We start from the raw sequence: 25149 nt of genomic DNA, 5'->3' as shown, positions 1-25149 counted from the left end.
GAGTTTCCTCGGAGCCATGAATTTTAAAATAAGTGAAATAAAAGCAGTAATATCAAATGAAGGTAATCATGACTGAGTCTTCCCTGGGGCTTCCAGAAAAGCTCTCCACATTAATTCTAAGTCAAAACATAATCCAAAATACATCACTTCTTACGGGAAAGCTTTTTAGTCTCCAAATCAGGCTGTAGTTGCGCAGGTCATTCTCCAAGGATTCAGTGCTGTCCTCCCACCTTCCAGCAGCCCAGTCAGTGCCCTGATTCCTCTCTCTGACTTGAGTAAGTCAAGGCATTCTATTTTTGAGGTCATCAATGTGTTTCTAAATGTCATAGAGTTTTGATATAACGAGGGACTTAACGGAGAGCTCATCCTATGATGTACTTGAAGCATTAGGATTCTTGATTGCAAATAATAGAAACCCAACCCAAGAAGCCTTAAACAAAAGAGAGAATTTTATTGGCTCATGTAATGGAAGAGTCCAAGGGTTGACCTCAGGCTTGGGTAGATCCAGGTGTTCAAAGTACATCAACAGGATCCTTTTCCTTCCCGCTGTCAGATCTGCTTTTGTTCAGAAGACCACAAATAACCCCCGAAGTAATGGCAAAGGTGGCCCCAGCAGCCCAGGCTTTCATTCTGCCACCAAGCCAGCCCAGCAGAAAGGGAGCATCTCTTTCCAACAACAGTAAAAGTCCCACCTCAGACCTTGATTGGCAGGTCTGAGTCATGTGACTGCCCCCAAGGCTGCCAGGAGGAGGGGCCAGCCTTTCCAGAAAAACATAGACTCAGTTGGGAAGGAGGGGGAGTGTCCCAAAAGGCAAAGAAGAATGAAGGGCACAATAACCACTATCGTCCACCCCTACCCTTGTGGACCTGTCCACCTGCAACGCAGAGCCCTGCAGCAGCAACTTCGCGGAGGTCAGCTGCTCAGAGAGCAGGGTGGTGTGCAGGAGAGGCAGCCTGCAGAATATTTCTATTCTAGAGTCACAGTCCTTTTGTGCTTTTAAAGCTCTCAAATAAATCATAAGCCTGGAGGTTATGATTTCCAAGGACAGTCTTCTTCTATGTGTCTGCTTCTTTTTCATTTTATTCACTAGTTTGTTGTATTTTTTAGATTCCACTTATAAGTAATATCATACAGTATTTGTCTTTCTCTCTCTGACTTACTTCACTTAGCATAATGAATATAGTTCATCCGTATTGCTGCAAATGGCAAGATTTCATTCTTTTTTATGGCTGAGTACTCATCAATCAACTTTATTTATTTTTGTTTTTTCTTTTTTTCTTTTTTTTTTGGCTGTGTTGGCTCTTTGTTGCAGCGTGCAGGCTTCTCTCTAGTTGTGGTGTGTGGGCTCCAGGACCCATGGGCTCTGTAGTTTGCAGCGCACAGCCTCTCTCGTTGAGGTGCGTGAGCTCAGTAGTTGTGGCAGACGCGGATTTAGTTGCCCCGGAGCATGTGGGATCTTAGTTCCCCAACCAGGAATGGAACCCGTGTCCCCTGCACTGGAAAGCGGATTCTTTACCACTGGACCACCGGTGAAGTCCCCATCAATCAACTTTAAAGTGGACCTCTCAGTCTGTGAGTCCCAGCCCTTCTGCCTGCTTTGTAGAACAACGTTCTGTTACCTTTAAGTTGTCACTTATTTAGAATTTTCCAGATATCTAGAAAATCTCTGATTCCCATCTCAGCTCTATAGATTTCTTTCCCTTTGGATATCTTCTCACATTTCACTGGCATCTGAGGAGGAAGAGCAGCTAAACGTGTGCTTGTTCATCCATTGACTTAGAAGAATTTATATTCATTTTGCTTCTCTGAACTTTTAAAATGAGTATGCATCATTACATTCATAATAGAAAAATAACAACCAAAGCTATTCTTAAAATGGGAGGGGTTTAGAAACATGTTCTGGTCAGGCAGAAAAAAGAAGCATTGTGTCAGTGATTTGTACCGAGCATTATAGCACTGACCAGGAAACCACCTTCCCACAGTGCTTCAGGCTGAATAAGAAAGAGGCTGCAGAGTTCTGCCATAGAGCCCAGGGTCTCACCTGTGCTTTTTATCCTCCCAAGCTGAATTAGAAATGGTGTTAATGCAGTAAAAGTGTCAAATATAAAGCCTGCTATTAAACAGATGCGTCAGCTAGTGGCTTCAAGTGGCGAGCATTTATCAGCTTGCTCTTTGGATGGACGCGGGTGCATGGTTCTTCTGCTGGTCTTACCTAGGGTCACTCATGCGTCTTCAGTCAACTGGCAGTCGATGGCCTCACTCACCTGTCTAGGGATTGGCTGGCTATTGGCTGGGGCAAGAGGGGGGATTGGGCCAAGTGTCTCTTGTCATCCCAAAGGCTATCTTGGGCTTGTTCACATGGCAATGGGTTGCAGGGCTTCCACGAATAGCAAGAGAGGAAGCTGCCAGGCTCTGGACTCACACAGCATCACTTCCACCAGTCTCTGTGATCAGAGCAAGTCATAAGGCCAGCCCAGATCTAAGGAGTAGAGACCACCTCTTGATGGAAGGAGCTGCGAAGTATTGTGGCAACTTTTGCAATCCACCATTTCATAATTCTGTCCTTTAATGCTAATTTTCTGTTTTCTAATTCTGTGTTGTCCTCAGGGTTCTGAGGACCCAGTCTCTGGAATGGTTCTACAATAATGTGAAGAGCCGCTTCAAACGCTTTGGCAGCGCCAAGGTCTTGAAGAACCTGTACAGGAAACACCGGCTGGAGAGCGGAGGGTGCTTTGACATCCTAGGTACGCTGACTGCCTGCCATCTGGGAGTCTTTGCGGGGTTGGCGGGAAAGAAGAAGGCCTGGCTTGGAGGCCCTGTACACTGCGGCACACTCACCTGTGACAGAGAAAGTGGCTTAAATAATCTGGTTCTAGTAAGGAGCAGAAATAGAAGGACATGTACCAAAGATTCTAAGTTTTAAGTCCTTTGATTCCTGCATCTCCACTGGGCTGGATATGTTAGCAGCTGGGAGGACCAAAGTGTTTCTGCATATTGTGGACATTTTAATTCCAAATCCCTAGAAATGAAAGATTCTTGACCATCTTTCCCTAATGATTAAAACACTGGAAATTCATCTTTGTTTGGTTGTGTAGACTAGGTCTGCACTCAGAGGATATGCCCCCCACTCCTCTTCCTTCCTACTCCAAAATTCTATACATACCAGGCCCAGAGTTTAATGTAATGGGAGAGTTAGAAAAGTCTCAGCTTCCTCCCAGGAAGTTTAAAGGATGAATTCTACCTATGCTGTTAAGACAACCAATGTAATTAGAATGAGAAATTATATTCTTTATTCCTATTGGACCAGCCAGTGGAGAGAAATGGTTGTCAGAATATGAACAGCATGTCCTCCCAGAAAAGGCTATTTTTTTCTGTGTAGAGGAAGATTTTTTCATCACTTTGCTGACACAGGTAAATGCTTTTTACCCCTGAGAAAGAGGGAAGAAAGAAAATCTCATATGGAGCTTTTTCACCATCATTATTTTACATTGTTGTATTCTCAATAAAGTCTTTGGTTGTGTCTAATCTAAAAATATGCCAGCCACTGAGACAAAGGGGAAATAGGATGGAAGCATTAAACATGGAGACTCATTAGGGTCTTTTGTGTTAGTCGTTAGAATCTCTGTCTTTCGAACCACTCAGGAAGCCTGTAGCTAAGAGAGCAGGGCTGAAGGTCTCCACATATTATTTTTAACTGCTCTTTGCTGATTTTTCTAAAAATGTTTCTCTAGGAACAAAGACAAAAAAGAAATAAAGCTTAAAAGTAATCATGTTAACAGTAGGTTTTCAACCCAAGGAGATACCTCAAGAAGGTTCCAGAATAGAATTGTCTCATCATTTGCATCCCATACTTTCTTTCTTGTTCATCCTTGCGTCTGCTTCAGGTACCGCTTTACATGTCACCACATTCACATCTCATAGATGTTCTCTACTGCTTCATGCAAAGTGAGGGGGAGAAGCAAATTCATTTGGAGAATCCTATAAACAGCACAACTCTGGTCTTTCTGTTTCTCCCTCGGGTCCCACAGGTGGAGCAAGGGAACATGAATTACAAGTGGGCTGGCAAAAGGATTTGAAATGTTCAAGTGTCATTTTCAAAGGCGTATCATTTGCTGGGAATAACGCTGACACTACTGAAGCAGATTTAGGTCCCAGGCCCTCCGTGATTCACCACATCTCTCATCTGGGCCTCAATCACAGCACTTATCACATTGCATCCAGGTGATGGTTTACAAAGCTCCTCTCCTGCTGGACCAGGCAGAAGCAGTAGCTTCTTCATCTCTGTGTTCCCAAAGTGTGGCCCAGTGGCTGGCAACTCTTAGGTCCTCAATATTACACAATTCAGTCTTAAAAGCACTTTGTGGGTACCAAGACACTTCATAGAAGTACTAGAATCAGTTGCTTTAACATGATTTGTATCTCATTTTAAACTAAGATTTCCTTTTGAGCAACAAGAAGACAAGCAGGCAGGAGACAATTTATGAGATGGTACTCAAATCTGTAAAGTCGTGATCATAAAACAGTGAGAGCGATTCTACATACCACCTAGAAAATTGAGTTACACCTCAAGCATGGAGAAATCTCCCGTGTGTAAGTAGTGTCCTGATTATGTTAGATGACCGTGGAGACATCAGCATTAGCTTCTACCTACAACCCAGGACCTTGGTATGGTTGTCATCTGCCATCCTCAAGCCCGACTACACGTTAGAGTCACCTCACGAGCTTTGAAAAAGTGCCAGAATCATCTTCCACCCCGTCAATTACTTCCGAACTTCTGGAGGTGGCCCCGGAACGGATATTTTTTAAAGCTCTCTGGGTTATTTTAAGACACAGCCAAGACTGAGAACCTCAGCTAGAACTTCACTATAATTCGTATGGCAGAGTTCTGAATAAGATGGTTCCATCTTCAACTCCATCTGAGGGTACTTAGTTTCAGAATTTTGATTGTCAGAACATAATCTACAGGGTGCAAGACCTGTGCTCTGCTCCAGGACTCTCAGTATAAAACTCCTTTTATCTACGAAACATCTCCATTGCATGGACCAGTGTAGTTTGCCATAAAAAAACACTCAGTCCATTGAAAATTCATTGAGTTCACAGAATCTTATGGGTTACCCATCACATGTACCCATTGCACAGCCATCAGTCCCAAGCTCACTTACTCCTCCTGCAGCCCATATCAGGTGACCAGATTAGGCAGAACTGGAGAACCATTCGTTTTGTCAGATAAATCTAAGACTTACTCATTCCTTCAGTAAACATTTATTGAATGCCTGGTTTAAGACCTGGGAGTAACAAGATGGGTAAGACCCTGCCATCTCAGAGCCAACGTTGCAGTGAAGTCAGAGAAATAAGTAAATAGATATATATAAAAAAAGTATAATGTCCAACGCTCATGTGGTTTATCTGATAGATTCAGTGTGACATTGTAAACAGTTATTCCAAAAAGAAGCACTACATGAAAAGATGAAAGTAGCCCTTATTAATATACTTAATCCCTAGACAATTTGGTAAATAATACATACATTTATTTAGTATTGGATAAATAAAATGGGGAAAATAAATCTTGCTTTTATTTATTAACGTGATATATCTATTTTTGACACGATTCTTGGAAAGGTCTATGACATCTTTCATGTGGGATTTGACTAACAACATGGTCTTTTAAAAGCACTGAGTCGCCTGAAATTGGAGGTTCCTGCAGCTCGTGGAAGCTCTGACTTGATGTCTGGCTGCTGTGTCAGTGCTTTCCGAAACAGTTCAGTTGCTTTCTGCCCTTGGAAAAATCCCATCATCCTAAATGACACAGAAGCTCCCACCTATGAATTTAAAGGGACACAGGGAGAGTTGTTGTACTGGAAGATTTATAATCATGGAAATCCAGAGCCCGTCCTGGTCAGCGCAGTTCTCCCAAAGATGTTTTCAGATCTTCTCCCCCATCAAGCTCCCCACCACCATCCCCGTTGTCTCAGGAGACAGCCTCACCGCCTCCTTCGCAGGGCAGACCGTGTACACCTCCGCACCTGATCCCTGTCACCTTCCATGAAGGTCTCAAGTTCACGTAGCCCTTCTGTCTTGCCTTTCAGCCTCTCTCTTAAGCGGTTCCTTCCTATTGACTTGTAAACATGCCCAGTCTCTCCCATTTCCTAAGCCCTTCCTGGACTGCAGATTTTCCGCCACTTCTGCCCTGCCATGCTCTTTCCCATCACAGGGACACTCCAGAGGGTGGGCCACACTCTCAGCTTCCTCTCTAGACACCCACCCTCTCCCTCTTCCAAACTGTCCTCCACACAGCAGCCGGCGTGCACCTTTACGTGTGTTTAGAAACACACACCTAACCAGATCACCCCTGTGGAGCCTTTACTGTCTTCAAGTGGCTTCATGGTGGGACAAAGATCAGAATACTGATGTGGCCACCGTGACCTGTGCAGTCTGCTGCCAGCCCACCTCACCCCAGGTTCCCTCTCCTCTCGCAGCCCAGCCACCTGGCCTCTGTTTTAGCTCTTCAGATGCACCCTGCTGTCCCCACTGCCTGTGCCTGTGCAAGCTGTTTGCTCTGCCCTGGACTCCCTCCCACCCCCACACCCTTTTGGCTGGTTACTTACAGTCTAGGTCAGTCTTCCCTGCTGAACACTTGCCCTATTCTATGAACCACCCAGTCACAGCACTCAACATATCTATAGTTTTGTATTTATTTATATAAATTTTTGGTTAATGAATTCTCACCCACTAGACTATCAAGGTTGTCAGGGCAGCGAGGATTTCTGGCCTTGCTCACCAGTACACCCTAACGCTCAGCCCAGGGCCAGGCATCTACTAGATGCCCATGAAACATTTGCTGGATGAATGAATGGCTGCCAGATGCAGCCAGGCCAAAGTGAAATATTTGCACTTAGATGTACAGCCTGGGAACTGAGGCGATGACTTGTCCCAAAGCCTTATTTTATAAGTGAGGAAATGGAGACCCAAGAAGGTAAGGTCACGTCATTATGGTCACAGAGCTGGAATAAGTGACTATGGGTCTTCTGAAAGGCTGGTCAAAAAACACAAGAACAGAGAATAGTATATGGTCAGACTGTGCCCCCGTGGCAGGCCGCATGCTAATGACCTATTTCATAAAGGTAGCAGCCTGCTGACCCCGCTGTAGATGCCTACAGCAGTTACCCTAAGGGTTCCCACACTGGAGCCCCATGCAGCCCATCCAAGGAAGTACGGGCTGTATTATGTGTATCAAAGGTCTACTGCTTAGTTTGACTTGACAGCAATAGCATTTCCCCATTTTGAGCTAAGAGTTGTAGACCCACATTTATTTTCCTGGTTCTATCAGTCTTTTCCACCAGCATCCAATTCAAGAATTTTTTTGAGCCCCCTGCTGTCTCAGTGCTATCTTGGGTACTGGTGATACAATACAGTAATTTAAAAAGGAAAGAGACATCATCCACACCTCCACACCTTCAAAGATCTCTTTTGATGAATTAATACGTGAACACAAATGGTAAATCCCCAACTTAAAAAAGGTTTAGCCAACTGCTCTTCCCAGCCTGGAACCAAGATAGGGTGTGTGTTCAACTGAGAGAAGACCAGAGAAGAGGCAGTGGGCCTTAAAAGATCAAATGCCATGGCTTACCTTGTCTTGCTCTGGGCTTGTTTCCACTAACTGCTAATGACAGTTTACTCACTGGCTAAAGGCCACTGTTTAGACTGATGCCATGGACAGCAGCTAAAGACCAGGCATGCAGTGTCTCATCACCCATCATGAGCAGAGTTCTACCATTATCACAGTTTTTCTAGTACGGAAGCCAAGTGTCCGAGAGGTTAAGTAACTTGATCAAGGTCACACAACTAGTCATTTGCAGGTCCAGGAAATGAGCTCATATCTCTGACTTCAATCTATTATTCCATGATTGATTCTATATTGCCTCCAAGGAAGGCTCTGGAAGAAAGTTGGGGGTGGAAGCATTGCTACACAAGGAATTAGTATGAGAAAGAAAAATGTGACTGGTCAAAATCTGTAGCATTACTGTAGAACCCAGTGATTCCCTAAACCCATTTGCAAGGGTAACAATCAAACTGGGTAATGGTGGTCTGCCAACTCAGTGACACGGTGCACTGGGCTCAGTGAAGACCTTGGATAATCTTATATCTCTCTCTCTCTCTTCCTCTCTCTCTCTCTCTCTCTCCCTCTCTCAGGAGGAAGCTTTTTTGACGCAAACCTGGAGAATGAAGGAAGTATTTCAGGCAGTGACTCAACATTTTATAGGCAGTCAGAAGGTAAGTTTGCTTAAGGGTTTACACCTAATGGGAGGTTAGAGCATTATAAACACCTTCAGACCGTCAGGGTCCCCCATGGCATTGGAACCACTGATGCAACTCTGTTATTGTGTGTGAGAGTCTCCCTGGGTCTCCTTTTATTGCCATTTTTGTGAATCCATCATCAAAATAGGTGAATATATCTAAGGAGTAGCCTAGAGAAGTACATTCCGTACCAACCACTAGATACTTATAATCAACTAGTGTGTGTTTTTCTGGAGTTGGAATATGACAATCAACATACTCACTTGTGCAATTAATATTAAAATATTCTTATAAATAATGTACCATTTACTGATCAACTTTTACTTTTTTATGCCAGTACAGTCATCCCCTTAGAGCAAAGGTTAAAAGCAAAACGAACTTCTTCCAATTCCAAATAAAACCTCCTCCAACACTCCGGCTCCTTCTCCAAAGTACTGGGTGTTGGGAACAGGTGTCTCCTAGTCCCCCTTGTCCTGTGGCCCCCCACAGTGCTTCTGCACTCTCTCTGTTTTCTCCTTGGGCACCTTCTCATGAAGGTCTCATCCTCTATCATCCTTGCTGCCTGAGACTTCTCCCTGGGAGAAGTCACATGGCTTTGGTGCACCTCTGTCTGAATGCCTAGCCCTTACTTCAGCCCAGAGTTCTAGACTCAGTGCTCTGATGCTTGGTCACCAAGACCTGCAGCCCCTCCAGGGATCTTAACTTCAGCATATCCCAGTCAAGCTCCTCAGCCACTTAAGTCCACCAGCAAGACTTACCTTTTCCTCAATCCCCCTCCCCACTTCCACCCAGTCACCCAAGTTCCTATGGGTTCTATTTGCAATCCCATCCTTTCCTTTCTGTTTCAAGGTCTATGGCCTGAGCACCTCCCTGCCCTCAACTCTCCTGTATTAATATTAATTTCAGTAACCGTCTATATCAGCCAGGGTTCTCCAGAGTAACAGAACCAATAGGGTATGTACAGATAACACACACACACACACAAAAAGAGGTTCGTTTCAAGGACTCAGCTCACACAACTGCAGGGCCTGGCAAGCCCACAGAATAGGTCAGCTGACTAGAAACTCTAGTAGGAGATGATGCTTAAGTCTTGAGGCAGAATTTCTTCTCTGGGAAACCTCTCTTTTTGCTCTTAAAGCCTTTCAACTCATTGGATGAGACCTACACACAGTTTCAAGGGTAATCTCCTTTACTTAAAGTCAACTATTGTAACCATAATGTGGACCACACCTACAAAACACCTTCATAGCAACACCTGGGTTAGTGTTTGATTAAACAGCTGGGTGCTATAGCTTCACCAAGTTGACACATAAAACTAACAGTCCCCCCCACCTGACTGGTCCTCTGAACTTCAGTCACTCTGCCTCTGCTTTCTTATCCTCCCTCCACACCCCACCAGTTTTTATCTCTGAAACGCCCTCTCAAGCCTTCACTTTCAGCCCAAACATCTTAGTGCTCCACTCCACCTCATGCCAAAACCACAGACGTGGCCTCCACCCTTTTTGATGGCTCTAGGCTCTTCCTCTCCAGGGCTCTGTGGAAGCTGGTGACTATCCCCATCATAGGATCTCCAGCATGCCTCTTAGCAGTTAGCTATGCACCTGATCACCCAATAGCTCGGAAAGCACACGAGAGCATGGGCTCAGCTCGTGTCTGTCGAGGCATCACTGGGACCCTCAGAGACCCTAGTGCTGGGGAGGTCTTGGTGCACTTTGAATCAACAAGAATTTGTGGGGCGCCACTTCTATGAAGAATACATTGATTGGTATCTTGAAGAAGAGAGATGGGAGATACAGTGTCTGTCTCCAGGGAGCACTGAATGTGGTGACAACTTAAATTTTATAGACTCTTCTTATAGAAACACTGGGGAAATTATGTGTTCACTCAGCCACCTGAGGGGTGCCAAGCCCTGAGCTGGGTTGCCCCCGTGTGTCTCTGTCAGGACTGTCACAGCCAGCCTGTGATGTCCTTGTCAGCTGCCTGGCTAGATGGTTTTGACTTTAATTGGGTTGGTTTGGGAGATTTTGTTATGTTTGCCAAATGCCACTTTCTGTCCACATGTGTGTCTTTAGGAGCCTAAGAAGCTTGAATTAAGTATTTTAATTAACGGATTGATTAATTAATGAATTGATATATTTACACCTTGTCTCACATTCTACAAAGAATCTGAGGCAGCTTTCAGGAGATATGCATGTGTTAAATAATGCATGACTAGGAGATTATAAACGGAAACAGGAGGTTGAAATCGGGGAAAAGGAGACATAGGCAAGCAGCCCCTGCAGACCTCTGTTCTTGTGCCTGATGTGAGTCGGGCTTCTGGGATGAACTGAGAGGAATGATAGAGATTCTCACTTTCAAGTAAGAAGCAAAAAATCTAGTACCTCCAGGAAGCAAAACTCTTCCAAGTATTTGACTTCAAAAAGAATTTTGTCACCTGCAGAAGTCCTTTGACTTGGGAAAACTTCCGTTTGTCACCATATGCAAAGAATATTTTCACTAAATATATGATAGCATTATTTTTAAAAATCATGTTGGCTTGTGTTTATCTCACTTTTGTGGTTAAAATCACAGGATTTGGAGACAGAGAGCCCTGAATTCAAATCTCAGCTCTCTGTCTCACTGCGCAATGTTGGGTGAGTTATTTGACCTCTCTGTGCTTCAGTTCTCTCATCTATAAAATGGTGCCTACTCAATGAGTTGTTGGAAGGATCCACTGTGATCATGTATGAGACACTCAGTCTGCAGCCCAGCACGTGGTTGAGCTCAGCAAGATCAGCCAATGTTATCGATAGTATGGGTCTAGAGTCTAAAAAATTCTTCCATGGATTTTGTGTTTGCATTAAACCATGAGCACAGCCCTCAGAAGATTTCACAATTTTCCTCCCTATCATTATAACGATACATTACGTGCACAAAATAAAACATAATCTTTACCTGAGAAAGTGGATGAAGAACCGTTATTTCCTTATATTAAGTCCTTTTGTCCAGTCATCTTTAAGCCACTTTGTATGTTTTGGAGCTTGTCCTTGCCTTTCAGAAAGCGGTCTACATTCTGTTTCCTGTCTAGGACATAGCATGATGGACACATTGGCTGTCGCCCTACGGGTGGCTGAAGAGGCCATCGAAGAAGCGATCTCCAAAGCAGAAGCCTATGGGGATAGCCTGGTATGCCCACCCCGGCCCCCGTCACAACGTCTGTCTGGGAGGAGGTGTGCGTGGAGTCCTGGCTGCCAAGAGAGAAAGTGCAGGTTGTGGGGAAACCATCATCATGATAGACATCCTTGACTAGAGCCTATCCTCCCCCTGCATTTGTGGTCAGGACTCCTGAGAAAGCGATTGCCAAGTCTCCCAAACACACCCACAGCTCATGACATTCTCTTCCTCTCTCTGCAGGACAAGCAGAATGAGGCCAGTTACCTGCGGGACCACAGGGAGGAGCTGACTGAGGAACTGGCCACAACCATCCTGCAGAAGGTAGGTGGGCCCTAGCATCCAGATGACTGCAATTTACCACCCTGGCCTAGACCAGGGCCTTTGGTGAGCAGAAGAGCCGCCATAGGCGTCTTTGTTGTCTTGGGCACCATTTCTTCTGTTCTTCTCACTTTCTCCATTGTACTCTGGGGCTAATGCAGAGGGGTTGAATTGCACTGCAAAAACTAAGCTGTGTGAACGTGGTTGCCTTTAGGGATTGAGCTGGTGGGTGAGGAGCCAGGAACCCAGCCCAGAGACCTTCGTACAAATGGACTCATTAAATCCAAGTGGCCATGCCCAACCTAGCAAGCGGTGCAAACAAGCTGAAGCCTTCCCTCGTGATGCTTGGTATCTGCCCCCTCCTTAGGGCTTTCACACACTTCCTAAAGTCAGGATGTACGGCCAGAGACTCTGGGTTTGTGATCCACTTCCTCTATTTATGAGCTGTGTGTCCTTAACTGATAACCTCTGAGCCTCAGTCATCATCTGTAAAATGGGGAGAGTTATAGTACGTAGCTCTTAGAATTATTTTGAGAATTAAATGAGGTAAAGCATATATGGTGCCAAGCACAGAGACTGGCACACAGTAGGCACTTAATAAATAGAAGTTGTCAGCACTGTAAAAGGACTACTTGTAAACTGTAAAGTGATGTAGAATGTTCAAGGCTTTAGTTGTGCTGTTTTATCATAAGACCTGAAATCAGATGGTATTCTGTTGAAACGAAACTCTTTTTTTTTTTAATATTTTTTTTGATGTGGACCATTTTTTTTAAAGTCTTTTTTGAATTTGTTACAATATTTCTTCTGTTTTATGTTTTGGTTTTTTGGCCGCGAGGCATGTGGGATCTTAGCTCCCCAACCAGCGATTGAACCTGCACCCCCTGCACCGGAAGGCAAAGTCTTAACCACTGGATTGCCAGGGAAGACCCTGAAACTAAGCTCTTACACGGCTAAGAATTTCCCAGAGATGGTCCCAGTTACCCCACATACCACTGGAACCCTCTCCAATAATGTGTCCCCTTTGTCACCCGCCTCCTCCCCAGATCATAAGAAAACAGAAGAGCAAAAGTGAGCAGCACGTGGAAGAGGAGCCGGAGTGGCCACAGCCCCAGAGCTGCGGTGCGAAGGCAGCCGACGAGGGGACCACAGCCTCCCCAGGAGGCCACCGCGCCTCCACCACCTTCTGGGTGAGTCCCCACGCCATGCCGGCCCACCCCCTACAGGTGCCCTGCATGTGTGCAGGTCAGAGCCATTATCCCCACAGAAATGGGGACACCACGCTTAATTAACATCTACAGTTAGCACATGTGCCCACCAGACAGCCTGAGGTTCCTGAAGGGCAGGGAGAGATGCAGAGAGCGCTGCGTGGGGGCCAGGAGGCCTGTGCTCTTACACACATGGAGGTGGGTTTTTACACAGAGACCAATCTAGGAGAAATAACGATGTCAATAGGCTTTTTAAAATTAATCCTGAAAAGAGTTGTACTGAGTCCCATGGAAAAAAATGGCTTTCTGAAGGCCAGGTGTGTTCTTACAACTTAAACACTTGCTTTACTGAAACTGAGAAATGACAACGAGAGAATTGCCACTGCCTTCTGAGGTCACATTTGGACGTGAGCAGGAAGTTGGGGTGTGAGTAGACCTTTTTGTTCGTCATCCCCAACCACAAAGCACAATGTCCTTCCTGTGCCCCCAAGGGTCTGGGCCTGCCACGTCTGCGGTAGAGTCACCAAGCCTGTAAAATCCTTTGGTATGTGTTTAAGCAGCCCCGGCAAGGCTGCGTGGAGAATGGGATAGAGGCTGGGCCCTCGGTGTGGAAATTCAGCAAGAAAGAGCAGGACTGGCCAGCAGGGCTGGTGTTCTATCAGCTGCAGGTGCCCACAGTCATAGCACAGGGCAAGGGACAGGGCAACACACAGGTGCAATTTAAAACTGGAAAGGCACAATAAAAAAGAATGAAATAATGCCATCTGCAGCAATGTGGATGGACCTAGAGATGATCATAGTAAGTGAAGCACAGGGAACTATATTCAATATCTTATAATAACCTATAATAGAAACAATCTGAAAAACTACACATATGTAAGTGACTCACTTTGCTGTACAACTGAAAATAATACAATATTGTAAATCAACTATACTTCAATTAAAAAAAAAAAACTGGAAAGGAAGCCATGGGAAAAGCACCCCATCGCATATTATTTCTTTTACTCTCCACCAAAAGGTGGGGACAGGTATTATTGGGCCCATTTTATAGGTAAAGAAACTATAGTTTTAGCATAACTTGCCTAAGCTCCCACAGCTAGTAATCAGTGGGGTCGGGAGTTGAGTACCTTCTTCCTGTTCCAAAGCTTTTGATCTAGCTTCCTCCTCTAAAACGTGAGATCAATGGACTCGATCCCTAAGGTCCCTTTCATCCCAGAGGTTCTAGGTCTGCACTGTCCCATATGGTGACCACATGACACAAGTGACAATTTAATTAAAGTTAAATTTAAAATCCAGTTCTTCAGTCACACTGGCCACATTTCAAGTCCTCAACAGCCCCTGGGACTGGTGGCTACTTTATTGGGCAGTGCAGATACAGAACATTTCCAGCCTCCCTGAAAAGTTTTCTTACACAGCTCTAGGGAGCTAGATAAAGACGGAGCAAGAAGCAGAGGGCATAAAAGCAGAAATGCTTCTGGAGGCTGGCCAGAGCCTGGACGTGAACCAGCAGGCCAAGCCTCGGTTCTTGGGGACTTCGAGGAAGGTGGCTCTCCCACCTTTCCACAAGCTGTTCTAGCCTCAGACACTCATCTTCCTCATCTGCCTGAGCCCCACTCCAGGGGCGCTGACTCACAGGGTCTGGGGTGGAGCTGGGCGTCAGTACATTGACCCAAAGCTGGCAGGGGATGCTGGCAGGCTGCAGGCTTAAGGATGGCCTCTTCATGATATCTTCAGGAGGGCACCCTGACCTACAGACCCTGGATGGCCCTAAACCAGTGGTCTCCTGGCAGTGCTTCCTCCTTTATCCTCAGTTCTCCAAGGACACGAATACCCTGCCTCCAGGGGTAACTGTGCAGAATCCCATAACGCTGCAGGCCTCCCTCCTTGGGCTTAACTGCAAAACCCAAACTTAATCCATCCCCATGCTGACAGGATTTCTCATCTACTCTCTGGAAAGAAAGTTCAGTGTGATTGTCCACTTTTTAATTTCCTCCTTTATTGTGTGGTTCTCTGCCAGTAGGGGGGTCAGTGCAATCTAGCTTTCAAAGCCTTAAGATGCAATATCCTGAAAGGCACCAGTGCAGGGGTATAATTCATTTAGTGCCTATCTCTTTGGGCACGTGTATATAAAAAGTCGTCTCTGTATTAATACGGCGATCCTATTGATAATAATGATGACAGCAGAGGCTGGGCATATGCTATGCCCGGGGACTAAGGTGCATCTCTGTCTGACTCTGTCTCTGCTCTATCCTTCCCTATTTTCCTCAGCCTTTTCCCTTTGTGCTTTTGTCATTTTCCTCCCTCACATTTGCTCACTCCTTTAAATGACTATAGTACAGACCTAAAGTATTTTTCATTATTGTTATAATTATTGGATTGAATTTAATGACTATGCCCGACCCTAAAAATACAAAGCAAAGCTATGTCTCAGTTGTTATTCATATGAATACTGTTATCGATCCCTTTGCCCATAAACCCTTGATACTAAAAACATTCTCTCCCTGTTTTATGATGTGGGCTCCTTGAGAGCAAAGACTTATTTTGAAGCCATGATCGGTGCCCCAGGGAGCCTGCCCTGGTGGCAATGATGATAATCATTGCAGTCATAGCAACAATATACCATTCCAAGAAATACAGGGAGAACAGGACGCTGCTGCCCACACGGGGGACCAGCGGTTGCAGAGGAAGCTTTAACAAAGGTAACTGATGATCACACTGCAAGTTTTGCCTAAAGCTTCAGAACCAGCTGGTTTGGATGGCAGGTCCTGCTGGGTTGGAGCATGTTAGCCAGGAGTGCCTTGTCCCCAGGTTTTCAGCAAAGGGTGTCAGGCACAGCAGCAAGAGGGCATGGAAGAGCATCACCTCGGAGCCAGACAGACCCAAGGTCAAGCCCTGCATCTGCCCTGCACCAACCTTGTGCTTGGGCAAGTTATTCCAGGCTGCCGCAACTCACTCATGTGCACCCAATAGGACTGAGTGAGGGGATGGAGGTCTTGCCCTGGCTCAGTGGCAGAGCTTAATAAATGCTATTATTGTGACTGATATTTACTGAGTGCTTTCTGTGTGCTAGACATGGCACTGATTCCTTTCTGTGAGGAGACTGAAGCTTAGAACAGATCCTCCCGAGATCCCACATAGCAAGAGGAGCTGGCATGGACCCTCTACCCAACACACTACCCATTCATGCCCAAAGAGTTAAGAGGCGGGGCCTGTTTGAACTTCGCAGTCCACCTTTGCAAGGCTTTGCTGGCATGCTAACATTCCTGAACCCATGGACTCCACCCTCCATGCCCAGCCCCCGAGCACAGACATGCAGACACTGTAACTCAGGCCCGCCCGACCTGACATCACCAGCCCTGTTTCTTCCATGGACCCTAGGGTGGGTAAGAGGAAGAAAAACAAAAGCTGTGGGTGGGAACGAAAGGGTGGGCACAGAAGGCCCAGCCAGGAAAACAAGGCAAATAAATTAATCAAGTAATCCCATCACTTCCCGAGAGCCACAGAGGTTGAACCAACTGGCAAGTAAAAGTGTCGTGGTTGCGCCATCTTCTGGGCAATACGTTTACTGCAATGAGTTTGTGGCAAAACTGGGTCTAGGGTCTGGAGCTTTTCCACCCCGGCTGGAGACAGCAGGCCAGCAGTGTCCTGAGACGTGCTGGAGTCAGCTCATTGTGATTGTCAGGGTATAGCTGTTTTTCCTAGTGTGAAACAATGGCTTGCCTGAAATAGATTACAAAAGCCTGGCATCCTCAACTCATGAAAAACAGATCCCATCTTCCCTGTTGGGACCACAGAAGGACTTGGCTTTCGTAGGTGAGGGAGCATTTTTGTCCTATAGAAATGGAGCCCAGCCACCTCCTACAGACACACACATACAGAAATAAAATATTGTTTGAGCCACTGCAAAATGAAATACTATCATTTCCTCTCTTTCAAACATGTATTCAGTGATTTACAGTGAGAAGTTTGAAGGTAGAAAAATAAAGACCAAGGTACAGAAAACAGCTCAGGTGAGGCTGCAGTAATACTGCACCTGGCAATAGGCCATCAGCTCCTTAGGGTCACACCTGTGTCTTACATCCTACAAATTCAGTCACAAACATGGGACCGAGGGTCACATCCAAAAGATCATCCCTGTCTTCAAGGAGCTCACAGTCTGTGGAGGAGCCGATATGTTGGAATAGGACTGTAGGAGAGACAGGAAGAGCCGTGCGATCACACAGGAGGGGGGTCTTCTTGACAGTCCAAGGTGGGAGCCATGTCAAGGGTACGTTCCCCTGAATATATGGCGGTTTGCCATGGAAGGATTTTTTTTCTTCAGTTTTAATAACTTCACTTGCCAACAGACGGTCACCCTTAATCTCTGCCTCTGTGATAGCTGCTCATCATCTGTGAAGGATTTCACAGAATTACAGATGGCTCCCTGAATACCCAACCCCAAGAAAACCTTGGTTGTTGTGAAGTATCAGAGCTGTTCAGGGCGCTAGAGACAGGGTCAGTGCTTGCTGTGCCCTCAGAATGATGGAACTGGTACCCAACTGAGAGCCACTTGACGTGTGTGTTAGCTTTTCTCTCCTCCAAGACCTTGCCCTCCATGACATAAGTGAGGATGACAGTGGGCTTCTTCTTTGTTTTTCTTGATCCCCAGTCTCATCCAAGAAGTTAGTAAGATCATCATCATTATAATAATCAGGCTTCTGAAAACCTATCCTGTAGCCCACCCCAAGTCACATTCACTCCACAGTAAACATTCATTGATGTCCAGTTCCGTACCAGTTACTGTGCCAGGGGCTGAGGATGTCACCATTAGCAGTCCATTAACCTCCCTCAGTTGCTTGCACCAGGCAAAAAAACAGATGTTGCAATAGAGTGTCGTATAACACAGCAAGAATAGAAGCAGCCAAGACCCTCAGCCCAGCTTGAGGAAGGGGCTTTTCCACAGACCGTGGCCTGTTTGAACTGAAGGCACACTGAATCTCACCTAATCGATAAGAGGGGGAGAGCTCCTCCACTCCTGGGCTGCATTAACCTGTGACCGCTGCATCGAACGGCAGGTCTGGAGACCCGTCATACTCTCTTCTGTAATCAAAGGGGTGGGAAGCAGTTTGTGACCCTTGGTACACAGCTTAAAATGTTCCGTATTTGTTATGCAAACCCATCTTCCTCCTGGATCGGCCTCAAGGTCTTGTGAGGGGAAATAGAAGAGGTTTCCAATGACTCTTTCTGGACCAGAACTGGCTGTACCACCCTCTCCAACAAAGTGTGCCAGATGCCCTATGTCTGCAGGCGGCTGGGCCCTGGCCTAGCCTGCAATGATGGTGATGCTGGGACTCGATCCTCAGCCCTCTCTGAGTCTTTTCTCAGACTGGTTAACCATCCTTCGGGGCAAGGCTACAGAGTGCATTGTCCTCTCCCAAAACCCTGGTCATGATGCTCAATTTTCTCACCTATATATCCTGGATCCAGTGTTTGCTATTCTCCTTTGTTATTCTCAAACACCTTTTTAAAGCTCACACTTATTATGCAATTACTGTGTGCAGAGCAAGATTAGGTTTCCGCTTCTCAACAAATTGAGTCACTCAGCCAAGGTGTTGTGGCAGAGGTGGTCTTGGAGCCCAGATACAGCTGAGTCCTGAGTCCAGACTCAGCCGCCCGAGGGCCCTGCCCACAGCTCTCCAAACATGCTCCCCTCTTGTCTCCTACTCTCAGGACCAGTGGCGGGAGAGGAAGAAAGTTACCAAGATGAGCCAGTTCCTCCCGGGAGAGAAGGCAGCAGGGCTGTTGTTGTTGAGGTTGGCCAGCCGGTGGCGCCAAACTGCCTGGGGCCTGAGTCAGAGATGGATACTTTGCTTCCTATCTCAGATACGCTTTTGTTACTGTTTCACCCATATAAAAAGATCAAAGTAAATCACCAATAGAAGGGAATTCTTTCATTAAATGACAATGGAAAAAATTGGTCTCTTTCTGTTTGATGAAATTCCCTACACAGAACATTTGAGCTTCAGATTCTCAGTATAACATTTGTAACATATACAGCTCAAACATGTTTCTTGTCAGTCATTTGAAATCCCTTTTCTACCACTTGCCCTTAGGTTAGAGTTTATTTTCCTTTTTTTAACTAAATGGGAATGTGTTGCAAAGGCTCTGGGCTTGTGAACTGATCATCCTTGGTTCACTTGTCTATTGCAGCACTTAGATTGTGCGATAACTTTCTACTTACACCGCTGAAATGCTCAGGTTTGGAGTCTTTGAAGGGAAGATGCTCTCATTTTCATCACACACAGTTGGCCCTAAGAAATCTTGGCCGAAAGAATGGCTGGGGAAATAGGAGCCATGTGAGAACCTGCTCTGTCGGATTCTACCACATCTCTGATGCTTTCTGGCAGGCCTGCGTGCTTGCAATGGAATAAACAGGAACCATTTGTGCCATTACATGGCATGATGCCCTGATGTGCAACTTCTAAACCTCAACACGAGAAAAGACATTACCATCAGCTGTGTCTTCTCCATGCAGTGGGACGCCTGCAGATGTGAAGGCACTCCTCCTGGGGACTGTGCCTTACAAGGTCACCCCTTCCCCTCTTTTCTTTCCACAGCGGTCACAGTCTGCGTTCCCACTCAGCAGAGAAGATGCCCTGAGGACCTCTTCGCTGGAGGCTGCATCGAGGCAGCCGAGGGACCAGCAGCCGAGGGAGGAGGAGGCATTGCCCAGCTGGAAGAGCGTGGACAGGCTGGATGAGACAAGTAACTGTTGTAAGCAGCATGTGCTTGGTCTGTGGGCTTCAAAAATGCTGTTGGGAGGCTTCTCGGCTGTTGTGTGGTTGCTCAGCCCTTCCTAACATCAGTCGGAGTGGGGTGTGCCCATTTGGGACAGCTGGGCCACCAAGTCATGAGGTCTCTCACACAGCACACAATATATAATGTGGACATGTTTCCCACATGGGCAGTTTTCCTTCTGAGACCCGTGACACAGTGGGCAAGTGTGTTCAGATCACTTGGCTACACGGCCCCCCTTCAGCTACGTGTTCTATGTGGACTAGGAGAAGGTGTCTTATTATATGTAGGCCAGGAACACCAATCCAACCTAGCAGGCATTCACTGCAGTATCCAAGATACCGCAGCTAATGTGGTCCTCAAACATTTGCAGGGCTTTTCAACTACTCATGGTAATAAGTGTCTCCACACCATAACAGTAAACAAATAACAACAAAGAAAGAGCATTTCAAAGTTCAGACTTAGAAACTAACAAATTTAGGGGGTATTATAAGCACTTGTAAAAGACACTCCATTTCACAAAACCGTTCCTGGTGAATTATGAGCATTCCAGAAAAATTTGCAAAGGATCTTGGTTTTCAAAACATGATTTTGTGCATAAATTTCTCTAAACTAAGGCACCCATGTGTAATTTATCAGTTGCATAGAAACAAAATAATTAGTTCAACAACATCACACACAGAAAAATGATTTCATACTTGGCTCAAAAATCCATGCATCTCTGGGGCTTCCCTGGTGGCGCAGTGGTTGAGAGTCCACCTACCGATGCAGGGGACACAGGTTCATGCCCCGGTCCGGGAAGATCCCACATGCCACGGAGTGGCTGGGCCCGTGAGCCATGGCTGCTGAGCCTGTGCTCCTCAACGGGAGAGGCCGCAACAGTGAGAGGCCCGCATACCGCAAAAAAAAAAAAAAGAAAAAAGAAAAAATCCATGCATCTCTCAGGATGAAGATTTAAAATAAAAAATATAAAGCACTTGTATGGAAAACTGCTGGTTTTTCCGAGGACTGCTTGGTCCTTGACATGCTAAAATGTCCAGGCCAACCCTAGAAGTCTTGAAAGATGTCTGATCTGTTTAGCAGGAAGCAGGTTATTCCCTGGGGGCACTTTTCAGTCTCAGCAGAGCACAAATGTAGAACAGAGGCGGGCCAGAGGCAGAGGTCATCTTAGAAGGGTAACATCAACTGGGCTATTTTCAGCAGTTCTGTTTATGCTTCAGGGGAAAGGTTGGCTCTGGAGGCTGTTGGTCCATGGTTGAGGTCAGCTGTAGCAGACACTGTGGGCTGAGTAAACCCACCTTCAGTCTTCATTCTTGACAGTGCTTACAGCAAGTAATCCATGTCCCCCCCCAAACACATTTTCACTTTGTAGACCTTGACTGAGCATCTGCCATATACACAGCATGTGCTCATTACTGGGAAATAAAGATCAGGGTACAGTTCCTGGTCTTGAGTTTCTAACTGTGAGTTGTCTGCACAATCATGAAAGAGTGAGAATTTGGAGAAAGGAGAGGATGGAGGAGAGCAGGGTCCCAGAGGGTGTCCCAGTGCACAAAGGGAATATGGTACTGGAGCCCAGGCAGAGCTCTGAGAATTTCCCACAATGCAGCTTGACAACCAAGGTTTTCATGGGGTTGGGCATTTATGGAGCCATCCCTGCTTTTGCTGAGATAAAAACTGGCCAACTTCTAGCTTTCCCAGAGCAACATGCAATCTGGAATTATAAAAGGCAGAAGAAGAGAGGAGCTGGTGATGGGCAGACCCCAGCCCACCATGTAGTGGGTGTTGGAGGAGAGTCCAGGACCACATCTACAACACAGCCAACCCTGGAGGCAGGCACAGAGTAGCATCACTAGGGCCTTCTCTCTTTGGCTTCCTCCCATTGCCCCAGGAGAGGATGCAGACAGCTGGACTCATGTAGAGCCGCACATTAAGTGCCCCATCTTCCCCTGCAGCCTGTGGGTGCCTGTGTTCACAAGCGAGTGGTCTTTACCAGCCCAGGATGGGTTGCAGAACTGGCCAGGGGCTGGGGGTCCAGCAGTGAAGAAGAGGTGGCCCTGCTCTCAAGGAGCTCATGGTCAGGGGTGGGGGATGGGAGGCGGGATAGACAACCACAAAAATAAGATATAGTTTAAGTGTTAAAAAAAAAATGAAAGCTTTTTGGCAAAGCTCAGAGAACAGAGTAGCCAACTCCTCAAGGAGAGAAGGCCAAGGGTGTGCCACTAAGAAGAAGCACCACCAGATTCAGAGCCCCAAAGATGGTCCTCAGGGCAGACTTAGTGACTAATTGTAAGGCCCCAAGGATACACCTTTCCCCTGAGAGTGAATGCTCCACTGACGGGGCAAGTCTGCACATTTGCATCATGTGCGTGTCTGTCTGGCTTACCCCAGAAATGGACCCTAATACAAAGATCCAAGAGACAGCAGAAGCAAGAAGAACTACAATCCTGCAGCCTGTGGAACAAAAACCACATTCACAGAAAGATAGACAAGATGAAAAGGCAGAGGGCTATGTACCAGATGAAGGAACAAGATAAAACCCCAGAAAAACAACTAAATGAAGTGGAGATAGGCAACCTTCCAGAAAAAGAATTCAGAATAATGATAGTGAAGATGATCCAGGACCTCGAAAAAAGAATGGAGGCAAAGATCGACAAGATGCAAGAAATGTATAAGAAAGACCTAGAAGGATTAAAGAACAAACAAACAGAGATGAACAATACAATAACTGAAATGAAAACTACACTAGAAGGAATCAATAGCAGAATAACTGAGGCAGAAGAACGGATAAGTGACCTGGAAGACAGAATGGTGGAATTCACTGCTGCGGAACAGAATAAAGAAAAAAGAATGAAAAGAAATGAAGACAGCCTAAGAGACCTCTGGGACAACATTAAACGCAACAACATTCACATTATAGGGGTCTCAGAAGGAGAAGAGAGAGAGAAGCGACCAGAGGAAATATCTGAAGAGATTATAGTCGAAAATTTCCCAAACATGGGAAAGGAAATAGCCACATAAGTCCAGGAAGCGCGGAGAGTCCCATACAGGATAAACCCAAGGAGAAACACGCCAAGACACATAGCAATCAAATTGACAAAAATTAAAGACAAAGAAAAATTATTAAAAGCAGCAAGGGAAAAATGACAAATAACATACAAAGGAACTCCCATAAGGTTAACAGCTGATTTCTCAGCAGAAACTCTACAAGCCAGAAGGGAGTGGCATGATATACTTAAAGTGATGAAAGGGAAGAACCTACAACCAAGATTACTCTACCCAGCAAGGATCTCATTCAGGTTTTTTTTTTTTTTTTTTTTGCGGTACGCGGGCCTCTCACTGTTGTGGCCTCTCCCGTTGTGGAGCACAGGCTCTGGATGCACAGGCTCAGTGGTCATGGCTCACGGGCCCAGCCACTCCATGGCATGTGGGATCTTCCCGGACCGGGGCACGAACCCGTGTCCCCTGCATCGGCAGGCAGACTCTCAACCACTGTGCCACCAGGGAAGCCCCTCTCATTCAGATTTGATGGAGAAATCAAAACCGTTACAGACAAGCAAAAGCTAAGAGAATTCAGCACCACCAAACCAACTCTACAACAAATGCTAAAGAAACTTCTCTAAGTGGGAAACACAAGAGAAGAAAAGGACCTACAAAAACAAATCCACAACAATTAAGAAAATGGTAATAGGAACATACATATCAATAATTACCTTAAATATGAATGGATTAAGTGCTCCAACCAAAAGACACAGGCTTGCTGAATGGATACAAAAACAAGACCCATAGATATGCTGTCTACAAGAGACCCACTTCAGACCTAGGGACACATTCAGACTGAAAGTGAGGGGATGGAAAAAGATATTCTATGCAAATGAAAGTCAAAAGAAAGCTGGAGTAGCAATACTCATATCAGATAAAATAGACTTCAAAATAAAGAATGTTACATGAGACAAGGAAGGACACTACATAATGATCAAGGGATCAATCCAAGAAGAAGATATAACAATCATAAATATATATGCACCCAACACAGGAGCACCTTAATACATAAGGCAACTGCTAACAGCTATAAAAGAGGAAATCGACAGTAACACAATAATAGTGGGGAATTTAACATCTCACTTACACCAATGGACAGATCATCCAGACTGAAAATTAATAAGGAAACATAAGCTTTAAGTGAAACAATAGACCAGATAGATTTAATTGATATTTATAGGACATTCCACCCAAAAACAGCAGATTAAACTTTCTTCTCAAGTGCACACAGAACATTCTCTAGGATAGATCACATCTTGGGTCACAAATCAAGCCTCAGTAAATTTAAGAAAAACTGATATCAAGCATCTTTTTTTTTTTTTTGCGGTACGCGCGCCTCTCACTGTTGTGGCCTCTCCCGTTGCGGAGCACAGGCTCCGGATGTGCAGGCTCAGTGGCCATGGCTCAGGGGCCCAGCCGCTCTGCGGCATGTGGGATCTTTCCGGACCGGGGCACGAACCCATGTCCCCTGCATCGACAGGCGGACTCTCAACCACTGTGCCACCAGGGAAGCCCCCTATCAAGCATCTTTTCTGACCACAACACTATGAGATTAGAAATCAATTAAAGGGAAAGAAACATTAAAAATACAAAAACATGGAGGCTAAACAATACGTTACTAAATAACCAAGAGATCACTGAAGAAATCAAACAGGAAATCAAAAAATACCTAGAGACAAATGACAATGAAAACATGATGATCCAAAACCTATGGAATGCAGCAAAAGCAGTTCTAAGAGGGAAGTTTATAGCAATACAAGCCTATTCAAGAAACAAGAAAAATCTCAAATAAACAATCTAACCTTACACCTAAAGGAACTAGAGAAAGAAGAACAAACAAAACCCAAAGTTAGTAGAAGGAAAGAAATCATAAAGATCAGAGCAGAAATAAATGAAATAGAAACAAAGAAAACAATAGCAAAGATCAATAAAACTAAAAGCTGGTTCTTTGAGAAGATAAACAAAATTGATAAACCATTAGCCAGACTCATCAAGAAAAAGAGGGAGAGGACTCAAATCAATGAAATTAGAAATGAAAAAGGAGAAGTACAACAGACACCACAGAAATACAAAACATCCTAAGAGACTACCACAAGCAACTCTATGCCAATAAAATGGACAACCTGGAAGAAATGGACAAATTCTTAGAAAGGTATAACCTTCCAAGACTGAACCAGGAAGAAATAGAAAATATGAACGGACCAATCACAAGAAATGATATTGAAACTGATTAAAAACCTTCCAACGAACGGAAGTCCAGGACCAGATGACTTCACAGGTGAATTCTATCAAACATTTAGAGAAGAGCTAACACCCATCCTTCTCAAACTCTTCCAAGAAATTGCAGAGGAAGGAAAACTC

At 45.4% G+C, this 25149-nt stretch overlaps 1 protein-coding gene across 1 annotated transcript in view; it reads left to right on the top strand.

The window, feature by feature from the left end:
- Positions 1 to 25149, top strand: part of MYRIP (myosin VIIA and Rab interacting protein) — a 221144-nt gene that overhangs the window by 134414 nt on the left and 61581 nt on the right. The window contains exons 4-9 of the mRNA XM_029241812.1: positions 2609 to 2745; positions 8192 to 8272; positions 11364 to 11461; positions 11690 to 11770; positions 12811 to 12954; positions 19569 to 19725. Coding sequence (XP_029097645.1) covers positions 2609 to 2745; positions 8192 to 8272; positions 11364 to 11461; positions 11690 to 11770; positions 12811 to 12954; positions 19569 to 19725 — 698 coding nt within the window. The remainder of the gene's footprint in view (positions 1 to 2608; positions 2746 to 8191; positions 8273 to 11363; positions 11462 to 11689; positions 11771 to 12810; positions 12955 to 19568; positions 19726 to 25149) is intronic.

This window comes from Monodon monoceros, unplaced genomic scaffold, assembly GCF_005190385.1.
Source record: "Monodon monoceros isolate NGI ecotype Baffin Bay Population unplaced genomic scaffold, NGI_Narwhal_1 Super_Scaffold_3, whole genome shotgun sequence".
Taxonomy (NCBI): domain Eukaryota; kingdom Metazoa; phylum Chordata; class Mammalia; order Artiodactyla; family Monodontidae; genus Monodon; species Monodon monoceros.
Note: the sequence above shows the minus strand (reverse complement) of the source record. Positions and strands in the feature narration are given on the sequence as shown.